The 24132-nt window shown below is 39.9% G+C and overlaps 1 protein-coding gene across 4 annotated transcripts in view; it reads left to right on the plus strand.

Annotated features, from left to right (window-relative positions):
* The first annotated feature begins 6335 nt into the window (after nucleotides 1-6335).
* Nucleotides 6336-24132, plus strand: part of PLEKHH2 (pleckstrin homology, MyTH4 and FERM domain containing H2) — a 57431-nt gene continuing 39634 nt past the window's right edge. Inside the window, exons 1-3 of one of the 4 annotated variants that reach the window (XM_057407488.1) lie at nucleotides 6384-6492; nucleotides 7442-7523; nucleotides 10915-11044. In XM_057407488.1, the coding sequence (XP_057263471.1) occupies nucleotides 10922-11044 (123 nt within the window). In that variant the 5' untranslated portion in view covers nucleotides 6384-6492; nucleotides 7442-7523; nucleotides 10915-10921. Of the gene's footprint in view, nucleotides 6493-7441; nucleotides 7524-10914; nucleotides 11045-24132 lie in introns of all 4 variants that reach the window. The other 3 variants (XM_057407492.1, XM_057407487.1, XM_057407490.1) reach the window with 3 other exon arrangements.

Genomic DNA, 24132 nt, shown 5'->3' on the forward strand with positions numbered 1-24132 from the left:
GTTCTATCACACATACACTTCACACCAGACCTAATGAACAGTTATCAATGTAGTGGTGAATTTAACTCCATAAACAAACCTCAATTACCAAAACCTACACCAACAACACTGAAGTCTTACTTATTCAATACACTGGATGTGCTGGATGCCATTGCTCAGCTGTGCGCAGTGCAGAAGTAGAGATGCCAGGTTTTGCTTTTCAGCCTTTGAAAACCCTACATTTGGAAGAAGAGCCCCCTTTTAGAAAGGAATTATGATAACCAATATAAATAAGACATAATCTATTACAAGAAATCACTGGTTCTTAAAGGTTTCTTTCCTGTTCCAATAAACCTACTAGTGTCACAATTCCTTACAACACCTTAACTACTTTTTTTTTCTAATATTAAAAAAAAACAAAATACAAGTTTCATTGTAATTTAACAGTAAGCCTCATCTTCAGTATGACAGTTTCAGTATGACCAGTTTCACAAAGTCACAACATGGCTGAAGTTGGAAGTGACCTCTGGAGGTCACTTGGTCCAACCCCACTGCTCAAGTAGGGTCACCTAAGGCAGGCTGCCCAGGACCACGACATGACAGCTTTTGAGTACCTCCATGGACAGAGACTTTCCAACTTCCCCGGGTAACAGCACTATGCCCATGCTGTCACCCTCACATTAAGAAAGTGCTTCTTGATCTTCAGAAGGAACTTCTTGTGCTTCAGTTTTTGTTCATGCTGTCCCTCATATCACTGTTCAACATGGCAAAAAAAGCCTGGTTCTGTCTTCTTTACCCCCTTTCTTCAGATATTTTTTATACATTGATAAGATTCCCTGAGCATTCTCTTCACCAGGCTGAAGAATCCCAGTTCTCCCAGCCTGTCCTCCTAGGAGGGATGTTCCAGGCCCTTCACAATCTTAGTGGCACTCCATTGGACTCTCCAGTATGCCCACATCTCTCTTGTGCTGAGGAGCTCAGAACTGGATGCAGCACTCCAGGTGTGGCCTTACCAATTCTGACTAGAAGGCAAGAAACACCTTTTAGTAGCTGTAGTACATTAATCTTGTATGACTTGGGTTTGGGTTGGTTTTGTTTTGTTCAGGTTTTTTAAAAGTAAAGATCACTGGAAGCTTCTGTCATCAAACAACAAAAAAATCCCCCAACCACAAAATTAAAAGAGCACTGGAACAGTATTTTTAGATCAGCTACATAAGTCCTGTCCTGAAGTGATCTTTATTGCACTATCTGTACAATATTCTTTTTCAAGATAATAGCTCTCCTCAGTTTTATCAACTATTTCAAGCATTTCATCCAAGATTGACCCAGACTTCACAGCAAAACATGCAAGTCATAAATATCAGGATTTGCTGGATGAATGACAAACTGTCTCACTGGAATCCCCACTGTACCTGTTACACAGCCTGTGGCATGCCCCTGGATTACAGTTTGGAAATATGCAGAAGTATGGGAATAACACCCCAAAACTTCTCTTACTCTGTTTTACTGTTCAAAATTCATTCAAATTGTATTAATGTGAAGTTAGAACTGTGTAGCAAAGCAGTTGTGTTTCTTTAGAATGTATCAACTAGTTCTGTGTTTTCTATCAAGGGTGTTACAAATAGCAAGTTACTCTTCGTTATGGTACCGTCAATTTCATGTGCACTACAGTTTCACTGATTTAGGAGCTCACTATCACAGAGCAGCTGAGTCTGGAAGTGACCACTGGCAGTTATTCGGTCCCACCCCCTACTCAAGCAGGGCCAGCTGGCACCCATTACCCAGGACCATGTCCAGGTGGCTTCTGAGTTTCCAAGGCTGGAGACTCCATGGTGCCTCTGGGCAACCTGGGTCCACAACTGGGCACCCTCACACCACATCTGGTGCTTCTTTGTACCCTCCACCCACACAGTTATACACACACACTGACAAGATCCCCACATCTATTATCTAGCCCCGGCTGCTAGTGCTCAGAAAGCACAACTCATTTTGTTTACTTCCAAGACCAGATGGCCTCCACCTTTCCCCCAGGCAGCGGGCACCACACGACGGCATCCACCAGCGTGCCAGTACCCAGCCAGGCAGCGGGATCTGTGCCCAGCGCAGGTAACCAGCTTCCAGCGGCCTCAAGAAGACAACAGCCCGATTCACGACACCCCAGAGAAAGGTGAAGCAGAGCCGCACTGGCGTTCGAGTGCTTCACCCTCCCCACGATTGCCCCAGACAGCCCGAGTTTACCCGCGCCCCGCAGCACCTCGGGGCCTCTCCCTCCCACTCCCACTCCGGAGGCTTGACGGCGGGCAGCAGCGCAAGTGTAAGCCCGACGCCGGCACCCATGGAGGCTGCGGGCCGGAGGAGAGCTGCAGCAGAGGGAAAGGGAAATACAGAAAAACCCCTTACCTACCCTTACGGGCGGATTCTTCCCCGGGCATACCGAACTGCCCGCACCACGTGCCGTCCGGACACAGCCGGAGCCACCCGCATCCAACCAAGGCCTGCCTCTGGGCCGTGCTTATTCCCGGCTCCGCCCGTCACCGCCCCTCTTCAAAAGCAGCTGGACTAACTCATGGGCGCAACAAAAAAACCCCAAACAACCCAACCAACCAAGCAAGCCAGGCAGCAGATGTTTCGAAATACAGAACTTCTGGTTTGGAAGTTCCCCAAACCACAGAGGAACTGGAGACTGGGACAGTGTTCTGCGGGAATGACACTTGCCTTCTCAGGGCGCTAGCTGAGGGCAACAGCTCAGCGATCAGATCCCACACTAGATGACCCCTGCTCTGACCATTTTCACTGTGATGTCCTGGATGTTTCTGCAACTAATCAGGACTATTCTTCAAGGCAGTGGATTTATGTTCACAGACTTTACGGGTCTGACAAATCAACAACCACCAGTGAAAATCTCAGCGGAAATATTCTAATCCACGCTGTAGAAAACTCCAAGCTGTAAATTCTAGTCTTCTTGAGCTATACCTATAACCAGAAAGTAGAGTATTTTGAAGTTTCTTTCAGAGGGAGATGATGAACTCCTAATTTGAGAATTCTCAGAAACGGATTATTTACAGCAATCTAGAATTTTACCACTCAGTGGCGCCAAACCATTAAAAAGAGGTTGTGCATGTAAATAGAAGCCACGGACCTTCTTTTGAGCCATGCTTAGGTAGAAAAAGCCTTTATGAGTAACCGAAGTAACCGTAGATTTCTTCATTCAGATGTACCGAAGCACAAATACTAGAGGCTGTTTAGATAAGATGCCATTTTCTTCTGTCACCAAAAGACAAGCCACAGCCTTGAAAGAGCAACATTTTAAGACATGTTAGGGTGATAATATTGAACAGGAATGATCTTTCTCCCTCCCCATCCTCCATTAAAACTGGTTTTAATCATGAAAGATCAAGACAATTTTTAATTAATTTGAGCAGCACCTGAAGATGATCTATTTATTTATATCACAGTTTCGTAATTGCAACTAGTACAAACAACATCATGGGAATCTTTACTGCAAGTCTCAAGTAAGTATGTTATCCTTTCAAAGAACCCAGTCATCTTACACAACTTACACATCTGTAAGTTCATTTCTTTGAAACTAACTTGCTTTCTGTAAATTCAGAGAAATGAACTCACAGATGACATTGTATAATCTAAGATTTTAGGATCATGAGATGTTTTCTGGAATGTATTTTCTAAAGTAAACATACCTACCAGTCTGAAATACCTAAATTTATATGGTTACAAGACTTATCTATGTGAGAGAGGACCCAAAAAGGCTCTCTTTGTCAACATAAGGGTAAGGTTCTGACTCAGTATTGTCAGAAACATATTCTACATAGTAGGAGAGCCAAAATTCTTATGTTCTAGATGCAGGTTTGATAACCACTCTGAAATCAAGGAAGTGGCATTTTCTGGATTAGCTTCCATGCTCTAAAGTAGATGTTTTTCAATATAATGTTCATACTTAAAAACAAATGATGTTATCATTTTAATAAGATGATCGGAAACTTAAAACTTATTTTCCTGCATTAAAGTCAGTTATGGACAGCAAAAAGCATACAACCTGCACAACTTCAGCCATCTAGAGCTGACAAGAGTCCATATTACAGGGGCAAATATTTCATGGTGTTTTGACTTCATTTTATTTCTGTAGTGAGCCAGCTAACAGATGAACATTCCAAGGTGCAAATACCTGGTCTTGCAGTTTGCTTCAACAAGGCATTGTGTATCAGTTGCTTGAATTTTCTGCAAATATTTGCAAGACCCCACATTGGATTTATTACTGCTTGCGTGTAACTTCAGTGACAGCAGCAAGGAGAAACGCCTCTCTTTTACTGTGACTGCGCTTATATGCACAGTAGTTCTCTGTGTCTTTGCTGGAAGATTTACGGCTTCTCCCCTTGCATTCTAATTACAAAACAAAGTTGTATTTTGTTCTGTGTCCTACTTCTACTGGTGGTTTTGTTCCCTTAGTTAATGAACACAGGTTCTAGTCACTTCTACATACTTTACAGGTAAGAGCAGGCAAGAGAAAATCCTGTGTATCACTATTCCTTCTTTCAGAGTATTTTTTTCATGCCTCTCAAGAGTATCGAGAGCTGCGTGACTGCAGAGCATTTTTATTGTCTAAGGCTAGAGAAAAGTCAATCCACAAAACAAACTGAAAGAAACACTCGTTTAGTGAACAGGCTTTGCTCTCCCTCTTGCGGTCTGAGCACGCCATTCATGCAGCCTTCGCTTTTCCCGAGATCGCTGCACCCTGTATTCACTCTCCGCACTCTGGGGAGTATCTAGAGGGAATGCCTTACTATGAAAGCAAACTATGTGGCCAAAGAGTTCATTAACACCAAGGCTAAATAATTTTGTATAGTGATTGTTAGGAACCAAATGATGATTTCTATTATTTTGGCTAAATCTTTATTTTTTCCCCCAGTTAATTTGTTTTTAATGTAGAACTTTCTGGACAGGGGGTATCAGATAGAGAACAGTTCACTTCTTGGTATACCAGCAATCATGTTCTGAACACATTTTTCAATGATGAGTGTTTAAAAAATACATGAGGCACTTAGGAAAGTACCAGCAAATGAAACACTGTCAGTTAAGCTGTTTGGATACTTTAAGGTCACTGCAAATGAGTTGAAAATGGGAGGCTGTACTGAATTGAATAGGAAAAAACTGAAATTGTGTGTATAACCAGATGGGGAATATTTGAGCTATTACAGACCTTTTTTCTTCCCCAACAAAAAACATGCACTTTCACTGACTCACAGATGACTGTGAAAGAATAGTTTACACAAAACAAGTCTGCACCACTACATTAGAAATAAACTCCGGGAGAACGGCAGTGAGGTTTGTTTATGCATCAGAAGAATCTGTAAAACATTTTTGCCTAGAACATAATCTAAGCACAACAGAATCCCTAAATCTCAGCCCAAATCAAAGTGTGTATGAGGAAGACTCCTATACACGCCAGACAAGGCTTTTTCCAATTACTTTTTAATACTTCAGACAGCATTTTATAGGAGATTGCGATGGTTGATTACCTGAGATGTACTCACAGCAGCTCCAGCCAGAGGGGATGAATAGCATGCGTCAATGTGACCCATCCGCAACTGCACTTGCTGCTTCATCCCATCTACTACTGAAGTGTGTGGTTACCTATGGGACACAGCAGCTCTGCAAGCCCCATTCATCCCATCATACTCCCACCATCACCCCGGTGACTGCTCAGCTCCAGCCCTCCCGTTTATACTTGACAAATGACCTTTCACACAAGGTGAAACTCAAAATGCAGCAAGCCCTGATGCTGGGTCTGACAAACTTCAGAACCAGCAGATGCGGCTTTCCTCACCTAGTCTCCTCCTCAGGAATTCACAAAATATCAGAGGAACAGATACAGTAGTAAGATACTGGGATGGGTAAGGGGAACAGCCAGGCCATCCTCTGGGACGCGGGCAGCAGAGGGAGGCCAAGGTCGGTTTGGGTCCGGTGCCTTGCAGCCCCCACTGGGACCTCTCCGCGGGGACTGCTGCCTGTGTCCCGCCGTTCATCCCGGCCGGGGCCAGGCCATGCGGCGGTGCGGTGCAGGAGGGGGGTCCAGCGCCTCCCGCCAGCCGCTACGGTACCCTCCGGCAGGCGCTCCCCGCGGCAGCCCGTCGGGGCGAGAGCACGCGGCTGAGCCGGCGACCCACAACCAGAGGCCACCCGCGGAAGAAGCGGCGGGACAGAGGCCACAGAGCCCGTCCCGCAGCCAGGACAGGCTCCTCCAAGTCCCCCCGAAGCTGAGCTCCGTCCCCCACACCCCGCCGGCTCCCGCCGCCACTGCCGAGCCACGCAGGCCCCGCCCGGGCGCCCCGCCGGGGGCGGCCCCGCGATGCTCAGTGGCCGTGGCGGCCGTCGCTCAGGCGGCCGCGCCGCTCGCCGCAGGGATGGTGGGGCGGGCGCCGAGGGGCGCGGGCAGCCGGGGCAGCGCAGTGCCCACGGTGCGGACGGTACCCAGCGCGGCGAGCAACGGCCGGCCAGGTTTGACCTCCCTTTCCTTGCTCCCTTCTTTCCCTCGGCGGGCGGGCGGCAGCGCCCGGGCCGGCCTCCGGCTCTTCCCCGGCGGGGCAGCCGTGGGCTGTGGCTCCCCGGTGTCGGGGCGCTGCGGGACGGGACGGCACGGCCGGCGCGGTGTGCCCGGGTGGCTCCGTCGGGTGGAGGGTGGCGTTGTGTTAGGTCACGGCCGTGTCGTTGGCTGAAGTCCCACGGCAGAAAACTGACGAGCTTGAGGTCGCTTGAGGGCCCTTAAGGTCCAGGCTCCCCCTGTCCGGTTGGCAGTGCCATTGACATATCACTGCGTTCCCCCCGAAAAAGAGAGAGAACACCTCTTCCAAACAAACATGAAGAATTAGGGTATTTTCTTACATACCTACACCATCAGCTTTCAGAATTTCACATAAAAATTAAACATTCATACGTAGTGTGATGTCACACTGCAACCTTTTCATTGCTGTTACTGGGAAAAGGACATAAAGTGATCCTGTGTGCTTTAATGATGGTTGCAACTCGCAGTCGACAGTGCTGTGCCGATGAGCCATCGGTTGTGCCACTCCTCTGGAAAGAGCAGCAGGGGCTCAGTGGGGAGCTGGGAGGGGGCAGTCCAGCCCTTGGAAAAAGGAGGGCTTTCGACGGTGTATGCCTGGTGCCAGAGTCAGGGAGCCCTGGCTGACATCTGGCTTCACAGGTTCAACCTCAATCAATACCTAGGAAGCAGCAGAAAAACCCTTCATAGATCAATTTTTGAAGGCAGTTTTGAATAGCTTAGGCTCAAGTTTCTCTGAGCACAGGATTATGAAAAAATGAGTCAAGTGGAAAATAAAGTTACCAGTGTTTTGATGTGAGTAAGGGCCCTGGGCAGCACCAAACCCAAGAATGACTTCCTTGATTCCTAAACAGGTCCACTTTGTGTCTCATCATTTCCCTTCTCAAGTCCAACCTTTAGGGCTCCAAAATACTTGCAAGTGCTGACTTTGGGTGAAAAGAGTAGAAGAAAGGAGCCTGAAATTTGAGAGGTACAGTCTAAAACCATTTGGGCTGGTGAACATTTTAGTCTGGTGTAGGGAGCCCATCATGAACCACACAAACCCACTCCTACGGAAATGGACTCGAGCTTTCTCCAGCAGAGAAAGGACATACAGAATATATGGACAGAATATGAAGTGTTTAGTTAAGCACAGCATTTTGTTAAAAGCAGAGGGAAATACTGACAGGGTGATAAGGAACATGGAAATTTTTTAACGTGCTTCAAAAAGTTAGAATATTGTTCCCTCCTTCCCCCTAAAATGTATTTTGATAATTTCCAAGCAGACAGCAAAGAAAAGGAAATTATATCAATCCCTTTGGGGAGAATGTGACATTCTGACTTCTTGAAGCCTATGAAGAGGTTTCTAAACTTAAAAAATGAAAAAGACAAATTTAATCTTTCCAGACTTGTCAAACTTGTCTCAATTAATTTTTGATGGCATAATTAGAACTTCCCGCTTTAATGTGTGCTTTTTCAGTTTACTTCTCAAACGCTTTAATTTTGAAAGGCTTGGGGAGAGTGGAGGGCTTTGCGCTGGGAACTGAAGCAGGAAGAAGGGGCGGCCTCTGTGTAGGTTGGTGTGCTGATTCAGAGTACTCTATTAAGCCAAGAGAGATGAACTCATTTTTTTCCTCCCTTGGGGAATCGAACAAGGAACAGGAAGTCATTGATTCAAAGTAAGATCATTCATTCCACAATTGTAAACAGTGTATTATGTGCCTGTAAATATTTCCAGAACCCACTGGCTTGTTGGAAAATATGAAGTGAATTATTATAATCTCTAACAAACAACCCACAATAAAAAGAGTTATTTTCAAACTTTTTATCTGAAATGTTTATACAGTGGACTGTTAATTAGCTTGGACATTGAGAAACTACTTGGCTGGACGCATTGTTCGCTGCCAGAAATGCAGCTACTCAAATGTTGTGTCTGTTGAAAGACAAACATTTTTAACTCCACCCTGTAATACTGCACCCTACCAAAAAGCAAAAATCCTTTCACTGCTTCATCCGTTTGTGTTTTCACTACCACAAACACTGAAATATCCTACTGTTAACCAAATGCCGTCCAAGTTCATCTCTGCTGTACATACATGTAATCAGTCAAAAAGGAAAACCATCAAAAATGCTAACTAGGCAGTCTATAGGAACTTTGCCATTCCTCTCGTCTTAGGAGAGCAGAATCTAGGCTATGTGTCCAAATCAGTCTGCAGATGAAACTTCTGCTTCCTCTGTAAACGAGGAGAAGCTGCTGCTGTGAACTGCCACCTTCCCCCCTTGAGCATGGGGACTGTTCAAGGAGGGCGGAGTGAGGACTAGGGATAGGACACTGGTGAGCACTGTGCTTCCCTGGCAATCCAAGGAGTCTTGTGCCAAGCTTAAAAGAAGGGAGGGGGGAATGGAAAAGACACCAGACACTTGGAGAGGTTGCAGTTGAAATGCATCTGTGCTTAAAGTTTAGAATTCGGGTGTTGCTGGATGGGCTTTGGAAACTATTTTAATAATGTGCTTAAATCCCAGTGATTCCATGGGGATTCCTGAGTGAGGGATTCCTGAATAGGGATAGTTATAACCTCAGGCTTAACAGCTTGAATCGTAGCCTGCAAGACCAAGAGGGAGTCAAGGATAGAGTGGTCACCTTCAGACAAGTGATTGTGGTGAAAAGATGACAATCCTTAGTCATGTGTTCTTTCCTCATTTTCCTTCTAGCTTTAAGATACAGAATGAAAAAGACAAGGAAACTAGGTTAGGTGAAAGGAAGGAAAGTTTTTGAGACAGTTTTTCACCAGTTTAGTGATGATGAATTTGAGACTAATCTGAGACATGGAAAATTTAGAAGAGAACTAGAAAATATTAATTTGCCACAGAAAAGCAAAGAACTTTTGGCATCCTGCTTATGACTTTGGTCTGTCTTGCTATGCTTTGCTTTTCCCTTTATTCTTACGGGTGTCAGGAACCATGGAAAAGCTACATCTATAGGTCCTTTGCCTGCAGCTGAGATGTTCCCCTCCTTGGGGAAGGAGGGGAATTGGGGCCATCTCCTTCAACACTGGGAGGAAGGGGAGTGCTTGAATCCAGGCTGCTGAAGAACTGGAGTAGTCATGGAGATGGGGCTCTCAAAGATGGTGTTTATTAATCCGTGCTGTCTGTGTCAGGACTTGCAGCATAGAGCTCTATTTTGTGCATGACTTTCCTGTGCCAGCCTCTTTCATCCCATTGAAATGGGGGCTACTTGCCTTCCCTTGTCAGCGTCTCACTGTTTATGACATAGGTGACAAACATGCAGCATAACCTTATGACTGGTAATTTTGTTTGTTATGATGTTCAGCTGCCTTCTACTGAATGGTGTTTTTATGTCTGTCTGTTATTTTGGAGATAAATTGAATGCTTAGGGAGTATTCAAGTTTTATTTTCAAAGACAAACCTAGGTATTTAGAGCCCAGCAAAGGCCAAGGCCTTTGCTCGCAAGGGAATGCCTTGGACTGAATGGTTACATTCAGCCATCCACTTACTCTTTATTAAGCTGTCTACAAATACTTGGAATACAACAGAGCCCAGTCCTTCTGCTTACACACAGATGATTTTCTTGGCTTCTCAGACTCAAACCATGATGAGCCGGCTCTCATCCTGAATAATTTTTCCAGCAGCGCTTGTCCAAAAGGACACCAAGATTAATTTCCAGAAGGCATAAGCAGTTGAATGTAGATAAAAGCAGATTTGAACCCGAAACATGCATGAACGATGTTGTCCTGAGGTCTGCAACAGCTAATGCCAAGGGACTGTTTTTTCATGTGGGGGGTCCATTAGGGACTATTTGCTTACCTGCCTTTACATTTGGAACCAACCCCCACCTTGTGACTCATTAAGTATATAACATTTTAAAGGCAACTAGATTAAACATAAGGATTTTAAAACACTTTTTAAAGAGTCATCTGCCAAACAGTAAACTTGGATAAAAACAAATGTGCTGCTAACTCACAGGTAGTTACACCTATATAAGGCATTTTCTTAGCAAAAGCTCCATTCTCTACAAGCTTCTTTATCCTAAGAAAGGATGTATACAGTAACTGAAGAGTAAAATGCATAATGTGTCTCTGCTTACCAAGGAAGACATACTGCAGCCCCAGAATAATTGAAGAAATTAAATTATGGTAAACCTAGGTGTTATAAACAGAGATTTCATAAATCTCCCACTTATGATAAGGGCCTTTGTAAAGTAATGTACTTTTTACTAAGCTTTATGAAGCTGCATATGTACAAAATTTGGGGGCATTCTTCACATTTACATAAAATGACTTTGGATGTATATTAAAAAAAAAAGTCAGACATTAAATACAGACTTAATTTGACATGGGGATTTTTTCCCTTTCTTTTTCCAGCATAAATATGGCTGAACTTTCAGAGCCAGAAGGTACTGTAAACTGGAAAGAAAGATGTTTAACTCTGGAGTCACAGTTAATGAAATTTCGTCTCCAGGCAAGCAAGATCAGAGAATTGTTAGCAGAAAAGGTATGTCTCGTGGTTTGAATTTCAGTGCTGTATAAATGATTTCATTTGATGGTGGAGGCTGATCACATGCCATGGTTTGAGATTACAAGTACAGGGATTTTTTCGGGAAAGGAAAAAAAAAAAGGCATTTTTAACCAGAATATATGGAAAACAGGTATGTTTTAATGCTGTGGAAGATTTTCACACATTAGATGTGCCAGCAAGAAATGTTCATTTTCAAGTAAGAACACACTGGCAGCTCTCCTGCAGAGAAAAATATGTATCCATTAATCAGTTTTACAAGATTGAAGATAATATTTAACACATTTTCCTAAGTATTTAAGAACTGATTTAAGACACAGAAAGCATTGGGGAGAAAATCCAAAAGCATTATTTTCCCCAGTATTCTTTATGGAATCATATAATTTACCAGATTTGCTTTTCCTATTAGAAGACATCTTCAACTATGGCTCCTTGTCTGAGTCTGGGCACCCAGAAAGTTCAAAATATATATAGTTTAATTCAAAAAATATTGTTTAAATATATACTTTATTTTGTAATAGAGAAACATTTCACTTGGCGTGTTCAAATATATGTATCCCAATAAGCAACTGTAATTGAGCCCATATTTGAATATTTGAATTATAAAACCCCCACCATTGTATTTACCTGGTAACATTTTGACAGAATAAGGCAATTAAAAGAGTACAAGGGACAAAACATTTTAGATAATCATTGGAACTATGTCATCATTAATACTCCAATAAATTTTAGTTAAATAGTAATTTTGTGAAAATGACTGTTTTTCCTAGAGTTACATTTTCCATCCATTGCCCCCCTCCAAAAGAAAAATAAACTTCAGATCATTTAATAGTATGTTAGAGTGATGATACTTTTACACATTTATGTTAATACTTGTCTTTTGTGAATTTATTCATTCTCCTTTGAAGCCATAAATACATTTAGCATCCACATTTAGCACCTTCTGAAGCATTCCCATTTTACTATGTTTTGCTGGGGACAAAAACTAAATAGTATTAAAGCACAAAAAAACTTGCTCTTTTGTATTTATGAAGAACAGTGGATGATGTACAGAGTTATGTGGTCTGGTCCTTTCCTAATAATGCCTAACATTTTGTTTTCTTTAACAGCTAAATTGAGTACATTTTCATTGATGTATCTATCTTAATTTCTGGATCTTACTTTAGCTTTCTATGTTACGTGTCACTTGTTGTTTTACTGATATTTTCACTAAGTCTTGTAAGGACCTTCTTATAAATCTTTCTTGTCAGAAAGCTTCTATTATCCTGAATAACAAAATACCTTCAAAAAGCTTTGTTGCTTTACTACCCAGTGCCCATTACCAAATGTCTGCATTGAACAGCATGTACCCTGAACAAATGCCTGCAGATTTCCACTGATAGCTGCCAGTCACTGTGTGAAATAATCAATAACCTACTATTTTTATTGAGCCTTTTTAATTCATGGAGTGACATGACATTCCTTTTTACTCTATGGCTGTTTGTTACCTTTAAACATTTTCCAAAATTCAAATAATTACATAAACTAGATCCCCACGATCTGCAGCCTTTGTGACTCCCTCGAAGAACGTCGATGGCTTTGTGAGCCAACACTCCGCTTTATACGGGCCACTTTGACTTTTCCCTTATCTATCATGCTTATCCACATGCCCCCTCATTCTGTTCTTACAGTTTCCATTAAGTTGCTTACTACAGACATCAGACTTACAGATCAAAAGTTGGTGCAACTGTATCATCCAGCTGTTAGGACTGAGTATCATTTGGTAATTTGTTACTGTTCAGTTCATCTATTCATGCCCTTATTTCTTCTACGGAGATACAAAACCTCAATTTGAGACTGAAAAAACTGAATAAAGAAATTTAGAATTTTATGAATTAGACTTTTTTCATTAAGTTGGTCTTTTTTTATTAAAGTGAAGATGAAAATTTACATCAGTGTAAAATCATTGTTTAATAATACTGAATTCCACTGGAATTATATTTTTATAGTTAGTACTCCAAATAGTTCTGCTTTGGCATGACACAATACTGCTGTTAGAAAGCAGTATACTTGACAGCTCTTAATTGTTTACCCAGTCCTGCAGTTCTTCTGTATGGCAAACCCTCATTGACTGGGCATTGCAGAATATTGTGTTTTGAAAGAATAACTGGCTGTACAAACGTCATCTTTTGAAATTTAATTTAAAAATAAAACTACTTGTGTCCTTCAGTTAGCAAGGCCCACAGCTGAATTAATAAATCATTATCATCAGTCTTGAAGGAGAATATCCATCGGAGAGTACAATAATGTCTGCTGAAACAGTCAGCAATTTATTGGATGCTTATGCAGCCACAGAACCATAGGTTAGGGCTGGAAGGAACCTTAAAGTTCATCAGCCTCCCAACAGGGCTTTCGGGAGCAACAGATGTCATAGATCTCTCCTGTTTCTTCACCCCAGTTGGATGGAAGTCAGGTGGCTAAAGAGTGGACATGACTTTTTTAGGGACTTTCCAGCAGCCATAACTACCATATTTTATGCAGCTGCTGCTGATTACAGTGTTGGCAACCAAAAAGTTAAGATTCATGAACAGAGCTTCATAAAACTATCTGAGTTTAAAAAAAAAAAAAATTAGAAGCTTGAATGCTTTCTATTTAACATTTCACGTTGTTCCTTTACAATTTGCATATACAGGCTCCTAACTGCTAGAAATAGCCTCTTAAATTAATAGGAAAGTATGCATAATCATATAATTTCAGAAGTTGGCATTTAAAAACCAAAACAGAATAAGAGAGATAAAATCACAAATCTTCAGCACTGTGCCGGAAACAAAGCATTCAAAACAAAATTATTTATTCTCTCTCATGTGTGAGAAACATGACTCCAAAACAGATTAAAAAATTTGAAGAACTTGTCATGTTACTGCCCCTTGTTTTAATTTGTCTTCACTTTCTCAAAATCTGAAGAAAAGTGAAGAGCTTACAGGAGATGGAAATGTGAGAGCGATTTTCAGCTGAAGACCATGGGTCCAACAAGTATTCAGTTGGGAGAACTCAATACATTACTCTGCATAGCAGAGCATTAGCAGCCTTTGTGAAAAATGATCCTTCTCTCTTTGCCATTTTGACTTATCATAATGACTCACATTAAAATGAAATTTCCATTCATAAACCAAATTCAGTTGGGACATGCATCAGAGGCTGGTCAGAGCTCAACAAAATCATAGAATCATAGAATAATTAGGGTTGGAAAGGACCTTAAGATCATCTAGTTCCAACCCCCCTGCCATGGGCAGGGACACCTTACGCTAAATCGTATCACTCAAGGCCTCGTCCAACCTGGTCTTGAACACCGCCAGGGATGGAGCATTCACAACCTCCCTGGGCAACCCATTCCAGTGCCTCACCATGCTAACAGGAAAGAATTTCCTCCTTATATCCAATCTAAACTTCCCCTGTTTAAGTTTGAACCCGTTACCCCTTGTCCTATCACTACAGTCTCTAATCAGGAGTCCCTCTCCAGCATCCCTATAGGCGCCCTTCAGATACTGGAAGGCTGCTATGAGGTCTCCACACAGCCTTCTCTTCTCCAGGCTGAACAGCCCGAACTTTCTCAGCCTGTCTTCATACGGGAGGTGCTCCAGCCCCCTGATCATCCTCGGACCATATTCATCTGAAAATTTATCAGTCTTGCACAATTCAAAACCACCAATTTTCAAAATGAGCACTAAAATCTTATTTATTTGTATGTTGGTTTCATTTGTAACAAACTCATGGTTATTTTTTACATATTTTTATTTTTGAAATTATACAGTACTCATAAAAGGAAAGATACAGTAGTTTGAAATTAAACTGCATGGAACTCGATGTTACTCAAAAATATCTTTGGGAAATAGCAAAGTGAATTATGAAGATCTGACTGGCCAGTACTTAATGGGCATCCTGCTACTAATGATGAGATGAGAATACAGGTGATGTCAGCCTTTGTAGATTTGTTCCTGCTTATATATTTGTTCCTTTCTGGTTTGTTACTGCTTATAGAATGAAACAAATTTGCAAAGCGCACAAATAATTCTCACTCCTTCTTTGATGAGCACAGGTCTTTATTTGTGGTTTTGTTTACAATCATCCCTATGCTGTGAAATGTGTACTAAAACATTGAACAATAGTAGACAGTGTTCTACTTCAAAACTACAACACAAATCAGTACTGTGGCATGACAGATGGAAAACCCTCATGGGTATTAAATTATGTAGTTGTAGAAAACAGGATGATAGTGATACTGTGATAAAACAGGGGGTCTCTACCGGAAGGTAAGAGAAATGAAGTGGTGGTAATTCTCCAGCCTTCCTCTGTGTCTATTTGAGAGGTATCTCTTCAAGCCAGTGAATCAGGAAAAGGAGTTTACATCCTATTATTAGGATCCTATTATATCCATACATTACCTGTATGACTTCTCAGAAACTTACTGGGTTTTCCCCCTTATATGTGTTCTATAATTTAGTCTAAAACCAGATTTTAATACGGGTTTGCTTGAACCCATCCCTTTTCAATACTTCTGACTGTGACCTCTGTGCTTCTGTAAATATATTCAGGCCAGGGATTCACTGAAATACTTTTCTTACATACTAGAAATCATACTAGAAACCTTTGCAAAGTTATTTAGTAGTGCCCCTGCAAATAAATGAACAATCAACATAGGAAGTCTTCAGTATATTTTTCTAATAGGTGTGTTCTAATTTAGAAAAACAATTTACTGGGTTTTGTAAGTCTAGCAAGTACTCATCCTTGAACCTCAGTGAGCGAGGAGTTAGAGAAACTTGCATTGCAAGTGCCTTCCAGAACTTAATTTTTTTAGTGAATTTTTTTAGTGAACCTGGAGAGAAGAGAGAGGAGCAAAGGAATATACAATGTTTCCAGGAAACTAATCCATTCACTGTTGTTTATTTGTTTGGGTTTTCTATTCGTGTTCATTTTGCCAAGTAAAAGGTTTATATTTTTAAATGTAACATGCAAAGAAAGAGACCTTGTTAGAGTTTTAAGCAGAAGCTGCTGCTGTAAGTGGGAGAGGTCTTTACAGGAATTTAAGGAATGATGTAGAAAGTATCCCTAGTACGCCAATTTTAGGATGGCTGTGGAACTGAGTTTTAAGTAGGAGTCTTTATTTTAATGCAGCTTGAGTCTTATGTATATAAAGGATTTACTAAAAAAAAAACCTTAGCTGAATAAAAGTTTACAGTATTGTAAATTTAGCTCCTAGCTAGCATTTCATGTCATAGTGCTCGTTGATGACCCTCATTCTTTTCAGAGAAGAGTATGTGTGCAACATCAGGTATAAAGTTAATGTTTTTCCTACCACTAAAAGATCATTTTTGTAGAACTCCATAGCTGTGTTAAACTTCCACTTGGGCAGTCTCCACTGCATTTCTTTTTCATCAGACCCTGGAAGGATTGAACATGGCACTATCCCAAATGTTGCATTTTGGGCTGTTCAGTAATACTCAGCAATCGCATGAATGTCCCCGAGTTTGTTTCCTGCAGTGCTGAGGGTCATTTTATGCTTTGAGTGATTTTCAACAAATAAAAATGATTGAGAGGATTATTCTCATGTGTGTGTTCATTTGTTTGCTTATAACCTTCCATTTGGATATTCTCTGTATACAAGCTCAGCTGGCAACCGAGAGTGTACACGACATGCAATTTCTGTACAGATTACAGAAATTGAATGATAGCTGATTTTTAAGACCAAATACTATTTCCAGTATATTCCAAAGCATAACACATTCCTTGTAAGACAAAGTCTTACAAACCAACAGCTCAGTTGTCTTGTGTATTTTTATTCATTTTGAAGTCATATTTAAGGTGTGTTATTTGACATTTCAAAATGAAGCAGATACAGTGTTTTGTTATCTGTAGCATAACAATTTCGAGATTAATATTTTTGGAGAAGTCCATAATGCATCTGACTTCTGCGGGGCTTGCCAATATAAAAATTATAAAAAAGCACAATGAATATTTCCATTTGCATTTAAAGGGTTGTGAAGAGTAAAGTAAAAGGGAGCAATGTACCATAGTACCAAAATCAGTCAAATGAAGGTTATTTTTCAGTATTTCAGTTGCTCTTAAAAAACTTACTGTCATGAAAAATGTCAGATGCAATTAGGAGGATACAAACAGGAGAAAGCAATGAGAGTTAAAAGAGAATAAAAGTTTATATGGTTAGAATCTTAGGTTTGTTTATGCCTTTTTAATACCTATGCCTTTTTTTTTCTTACAACTTCATTTTTATTCCTTGTTTATTATTAAGTTTACACCATGCCTTTTATAACAGTGTGGGGGAAGGGCATTAGTTGTTTTTTGTACATCGTAAACCTACATTCTTTCTAAGGAGGCTGAAGATGGAAAAAAAAAAAAGAAGAAAATAGAGAACTCAGGAAGCAATAAATTAGCTGTGCTTGTAGAGGCCAGGCTGGGTAATGGCATGAAGAGTACAGCCCTTGCTGCGAGGTCAGAGGATGAATATTTTCCCTCTGGTGGTACAGAGACGAGGGCATCAGTTCTATTCCAGGTCACCTGGGATGGGGAGGCTGACGGAAGTTGTGGAAGCTGTGACAGTGGGCAGCCACCTGTGCAGATGCTTGGCCAATATAATATTTGTTTAGCCTTTCACTTGGAGGTGCTACAAGATGCTTTTTCTCCATTTTTATGGAGGAACTGGTTTTGCTCTTTGAAATTCCGCATTTAATTTTCATTCCCTCAGAGAGTATTTTCAGGCTTTAAATATCTGTTGTCATGTCTTCAAACTGCATTATGCTGCCTTACATATATTTCTGGAATCTCTTGCTCCTTTACCATCTATGTTTCCTAGGTGTTCTATACACTTTAATGAATAAATTTAGTTTCAGTCAAGTTTTCAATTTTTTAATCTCTGGCAGTAAGTGGTACATTTGATTCTTAAGCCATCACCTCTCAGGCAGTGGTAGAGAAAAAAGGCCTTCTATTTCAGCTGTTCCTCTTGTGGCTGTATCAGAACTTGCAATTCAGTGAGACAGAAGCAGCAGAATTTCCACAATTGCAGTACAATGATCAAAACAAAACAAAGCAGGCAACTGCTGTTTCATAGAGATGAACAGCCAGTTGTTGATACATTTCTCTTTTAATTTTAAGCGCTATGTGAGGCTTCTTTTGCCTTGTCTGCCAGAGTGCTTTGGTACATTCTTTCTAAACAGTATCTTCACTTCTTTCAGGATTCTGAATGTTATGATAATGCCTGTTTGTGCTAAAGTGGCGGTCTACATAATTTGTATTTGATTGTGTCTCTGCAGTTTAACTGTCAAGACAAGATCTGAGTTGGAAAAGACGACAGCCAGAAAGAGTGAACATTCCTAGTATTTAACCAGACTTAGGAAAGTCCTATGACTGACACTGGGAAAAGCATATTCAGCCAACATTACATGTTGCTCACTTGCCCTTTACGACACTGCCTCCCCAAATCCCACTGCTGAATTTAACTATTTTAAGTCTGTGTATTTACTGGCACTTAGACTACTAATTCTGGAAGAGTTCCTTCCCTGTGCTGTATTTTTAATTTATATAGTTTCCAGAAGAAATCATTAATTTTACTACAGTGACCTCAGCTGGAATGTGAAAGGTGTTTTTTTCATGTACTTTTCACTCATTCAACGAGCACTAGGAAAACCTTTTGAGCTAAATAATTATTCTTAAAATTATGTTTAAATATTGAAAAGAACTCGAACGAAGTAAAATACAACACTGGCCTCATGTCATGGAGACTGATAAAACTTCTGAGCCTGATCATTTTGGAAACTGAGCAAATGGAACTGAAAAGTTTTGTGAGTTTCATTTTGTTCCAAGGAAAGGCTTTTGTGCTAAACATAGTTCACACAAATGAGCTGAAGCACTAAAAAGGAGAGTCAAGAGAGACTTGCAATTAAGCAGTGCCTTTTGCTTAACTAGGAGAGTGGTGCCAAAAGCTGTTGTAGTTAAAAGTGGACAGGATTGTGATTCTGCGTATCAAGACTGTAGAACTACAAGCCATCTTCAGAAGAAGCTGGAGGAATATATGTATGTGTATGTATGTTGGTATTGAAGACCCAGATTGCTTTTACACTGTATTTCTGAACACAAGGTAAAGAGATAATCCCTGTGGTGAATAGTATGAACAGAGAGAGAGAGAAAAAAAAGGGGAATTGGGTTAGATGGCAAATTTTCAGAACAGTTGGCACTGCTTTGTTCATTAGAAGAATTGTAGCCTTTTACCTTCTATTTGATATTAAAAATGGAGAAGACAGGGGAATGAAAAAATGGGAAAGCACTGAAAAGTGGGAGCTTGAGAGCTGCCTGCTTGTGAGCACCGAGTTCTGCAGTAGTCATAACCTAGGTGGGCATTCAGGTGGCATCTGAAGGGAAAATAAGGCTGTAGCTTTTGGGATTTAAGCAAGGTAGCTGTTTTTCTCATCTAAGGGGCTGGGTTTTTGGAGGGGTTGGTTTTTGTATGTGGGTGTGTTTGGTTTGGTTTAGTTTCTTTCATGCAGGAAATAAAACAGTAAAATTCCCTATACTGGGAACCAGTAAAACTTAAAAAAAATCACCATGCATGGTCTGTAAGTAGCCTAAGAAACATTTGAGCGCAGTTAAGATTCAGCCTTTAGCATTAGCCATTTTGGGGAGATCCATGACAAAAAGAAGATAGTATTCAGAAGGCAGCTCTTCATTTTGATGACTAAATCCACATTGCCAAGAAATATTTTTATAGGTTTCATCTTGTTCTAGGGAAAAGCTTCTGTGCCAAAATACTAAATTTCATTTTTTACTGAAGGCATAGTTCATTTTATAAATATGGGTGGGGCTTAGGTGTCACTTTCTAGAGTTATAAGACAAGATGGATGTCTATTAATTAGTTAAAATGAAAAGCTGTTCTATAAGTCTTTCTAATTATTATGCTGCCGTTGGGATAAAAAAGTCATCCAGCAAAGAACAAAGGATATCTTTCCCAGCGCTTGTGCTAATTCCTTCTTTACAAATTATCATCATCTTTATTTTTCCTGTGAAATATTAATACTTTGATTTTACATCTCTGTTCTTTATGTGTTTGGTCTAGATGGCTTAACTGGTCAGGTCATATTTTAATGTTTTTTGTACTTTATAAAGATTTAGCACTGGTCTTAGAATATACATAACACATTGAAGAGAAATCAGTGTCACGACAGGAGAAATAATGTTTGAAAATATGGACAGAACATACCCAGTCAGCTTTTTAATAAATGAGTTACAAAAGTAGGAGGAATATTACCGTGTTTTCCTATGCCAAACCACCAGAAGAGAGACCTTTTTGTAAAAAGACTAAAAGTCATGCTTCTAAAACAGTTTTACCATTGCTTTTAACTAACAAACATATGCAAGGCTTTATACATGTATAGACTTAGAATAATATATTTTAAAACATGAAAACGGGTGGTTGTCAAAGCCACTGACAAACAGATGACCTGCTTTTAAGTGGTACTGGCTCTTTTCTTATGGAAATGCAGACATTTGTTGAAATATTTAGGTTCAAACAGGAATATAGAACCGAAAGGGGAAATACTTGTCACATCCAGTGCTCTGGAATAGCTGGCAGTTATATTCTTCAAACCATTTATAAACTTATCAAGCGCCACATGAAAAGTCAGATCTTTTGTCTTTATAGCTTCCATTAGAAGGCAGTTCCAAAATCTATTTTAGTCAATGTAGAAAATGAGGGTCTTCTAATTTCCAGCCTATGTTTATTCATCACCTGTTTATATTTGCTTGTATCTTTGAAAAACAGTTGTAGGTGTGCTTATCCCTCACTTGCTTCTCCTATTTGTTTGTTTATAGAAGCAACCATATACCCTTGTTTCTTTGGTTTTGTTAAGTCCTATGTGCTGTGAGGGCTGATGGTTCACTAAATCTGAAAATAGACACATTAACTGCTTTTTTATGTGGAGCATTATTTTTTAAGCACAGATGGTTTGGGCCTTTTTTTCAGATGAGGAAGAATTGAAAAACTGAAATACAAGGGAAAAAGAGGCTCTAAACGTGCCATGCTGAAGTCACTGGAAGTTCTGTATTCAGTAGACAGACACTATTTCTGCTTCAGAAACATTAGGTTTTAACATGTTTTCTGGTTTGGAAAACTCTGACCTAGTATCAGCACACTTTGAAAGGCTTACAGAGAAGTGCTTTTTGTTCATGGAAGGTCGTGTTTTTTCATGTATTTAGTTCAAAAAGATTTTTAAAAGTCAGTTATACAGCAGTGTTTTTTATACTATTAAAAATGAGGAGACTGTATTATGCACTGATTATAGTGCAAATTGTAAATGTGAATGAGACGATATTCTATTGAAAATTGACTTGGATATAAAGTTAATTTTTTGTTCGTAAAATTTTTGAGATCTCTAAAGGGAAAGAATTCCAACAACTTTTTTTTTTTAAATAAAGTATTTCCTTAAGAATTATGAAATACCTATTTCAAATACAAAGAAAAATATTAATTTCTGTAATTTCTTGCTAATGCACATTACAGAAACAATGATCAGTGTATATATGTATATAAATGCAAGTATGTATATACATAAATGCATACAAAAGGAATATTTTGGAAATTTCTGAGTGATGACTTTTGAGTTTATACTCTTTGGTGACTTTGTGCAATACCTGTTTTAATAAAATGAAAATTTCTTTACTTGCACAAGAAAATATATGTTGAACATTTCTGAATAAAGCCAAGAAACTTCCAGGTGACCTTTGAAAAAGAATTGCTATAGGATGTGCTTTTGTATTATAAAGAACTCCCAGCCTCCCCAGGCATGTGTGTTGTGCTTCAGTGCCCAGACCTCCAAGGCAGAACACCTCTTGGTTTTTATTGCTGCCATGTTTCTTCAAAGCATTCAGAATTTATTCACATGTGGCATTTCTCTGTTCATTGTTAGAACAAAAATAGCTCAGTTTGATGAGTGTCAGATGTAGAGTGGTCATTTCCTTACTAAGTTTTAAAACAAGCCTGCTTCTAACAATAGATACTGTTTTCCATAATTGACATAATTGATGCAGCATGCACTAACACGTTTTCTGAAAATTGTAGGAGAATTTTTCACTTAAAAAGAGAAGGTGCAGCTTAAAGCAGCAGTCTGTTCTTCTGTACCTGTGCTGATAGTGTTCTTTAGTCAGTACGCGTGTGGTTTTTGTTCATTTGTTTGCCCAAAACATGTATTCTTTATATTTAAGACCATAAAACCAAACCCAGTAGAGATTATGACAGGACACTTCTGATTCCTTAATGAGTTTTGGAAAGAGCCAGAACCAATCAGATAAGTGTGACAGTATTCCTTACAAGAGGTTTGCTGAACTGAGGCATTATTTCAAGTTATGTCATTCAGGACATGATAGAAAATGAAGCTTAAATATACTTCATGTGCCAAATGTTATCAGTGACATGCTGGCCCTCCCTTTTTCTCCTTGGAAGCCAACTTTATGTCTGTTAATAATTTACAGACTAGTTCATTCAAGAAAACGTCTAGCCTAATAGCTGATATACACTATTTAATTCCAGTGATACTGGTGATATGCATAGATGAATATAGAAAGAAGCTAATGGGACAGAAGTCTGATTCAGCAAACTTTTCTGTTTTTCAAATCCCCTTCTGTATAAAGTCAATATTGAGATACTGAATATTGATGAGTTGCTCATCAATAGTCAAACTTCAGCCATAGTAAGAATTCTTTCTCCTGTGTCTGTAAAGCATACTGACATATGCCTCCAAATGTGGATATGGCTACAGTTACCGGCCACTTCCATCATGACGTTAAGTAGGTCAAGTTTAGGTAGTATTTACTTTTTTTTGTTTTTTTAATTTTGTTTGATGTTCTTAAGGTGTCTGTCCATGGCCTGAGGTGCTCATAGTCACTGGGAAAGAGAATTCACCGCTGTATTTTATTCTTGGGAGTTTCAAAGCATGACTTTTGATTTAAACAATTAGCTATTAGTCCACATATTTTCATCTTTTCTCTCCTTTCTCTTTCCCTCTCAGTAATGCTGTGATCATTGTCACAAAACTTCTTACTTAAGAAGAAGGTTTAAGGTTAGGTTTTCCTTGTGAAGAGAAATCCTTCCCCTGGAACTAGTTCCAGTCTTTTGCACAGCAGGTTTAATGACCTTCAGAGTATCCTAAAGCAGTCATATTTTCTCTTTCTTTTTTTCAGGTCTATGGAGTAGCAAAGCAGGCAGAGTATAGATGTAAATCTTACTTGTCAGGCAAAACCATTTTGTGGATTGGTTAGAGATTATTTATGGAAATGGGGAAAAAAATATTTTGAAAGTTTCATTATTATTACAACAGGCACTGCAAAAGAAACCTACCTAAACTCTAAATAAGGGTAGAGTCAGGACTGACTCAGTAATTGTTACGTAGCATCAAATTATTGAAATGCTGGCCAATTTAACTGCAGTAGAAGTGCTCATGTTTGGTAACTATGGTATCCCACTCTTGCTGAATGACACAGATTACTTTTTTTTTTTTTTTTAACAGAAGCCTCCTAAAATAAACTGAAAACCCTTTAGAAATCTGCTGAATAAAATCTCACATTTAGTTGTTGGCAGGAAGCTGACTGACGTATCTATGTTGTGAGATCATGCAAAGCTTCTTAGCGTACCTGCTTGAAAGAGTTAACAAAGAAGCAAAAGTGAACCTTGTTCTTCCATTTTTGATCTCTGAATGCTATTTTTATTGGTAATTATTCGCTCAGCTCCTTTGGCTCCTGGCTTTACATTTGTCTTGGCAACAGTTTTATTTAAACCATATTCTTTGTCCCAGTAGTCTACATGAATGTATTACTATGTTCTGGTCCTGTGTGTGCAGCAGTACATATTCCTAGCAAGAAGAGCCTTGGGCAGTTTCAGTGCAGAAACATGCAAGGAACATGGGGCTTTGGTCCTACACAACTCAAAACCGTTGTGTAGGAGAGCAGCGCTACTGCTTACTGTGTGTACAGTGGTTCATTGATGGTTAGATGCTGCTAGATGGACTAGTTGTTTCAGGTTTGAGCTGAGAGAC

The sequence above is a fragment of the Pezoporus wallicus genome, unplaced genomic scaffold, assembly GCF_028554395.1.
Source record: "Pezoporus wallicus isolate ANWC-B61680 ecotype Strahan unplaced genomic scaffold, APGP_CSIRO_Pwel_v1 contig_8811, whole genome shotgun sequence".
NCBI classification, from domain to species: Eukaryota; Metazoa; Chordata; class Aves; order Psittaciformes; family Psittacidae; genus Pezoporus; species Pezoporus wallicus.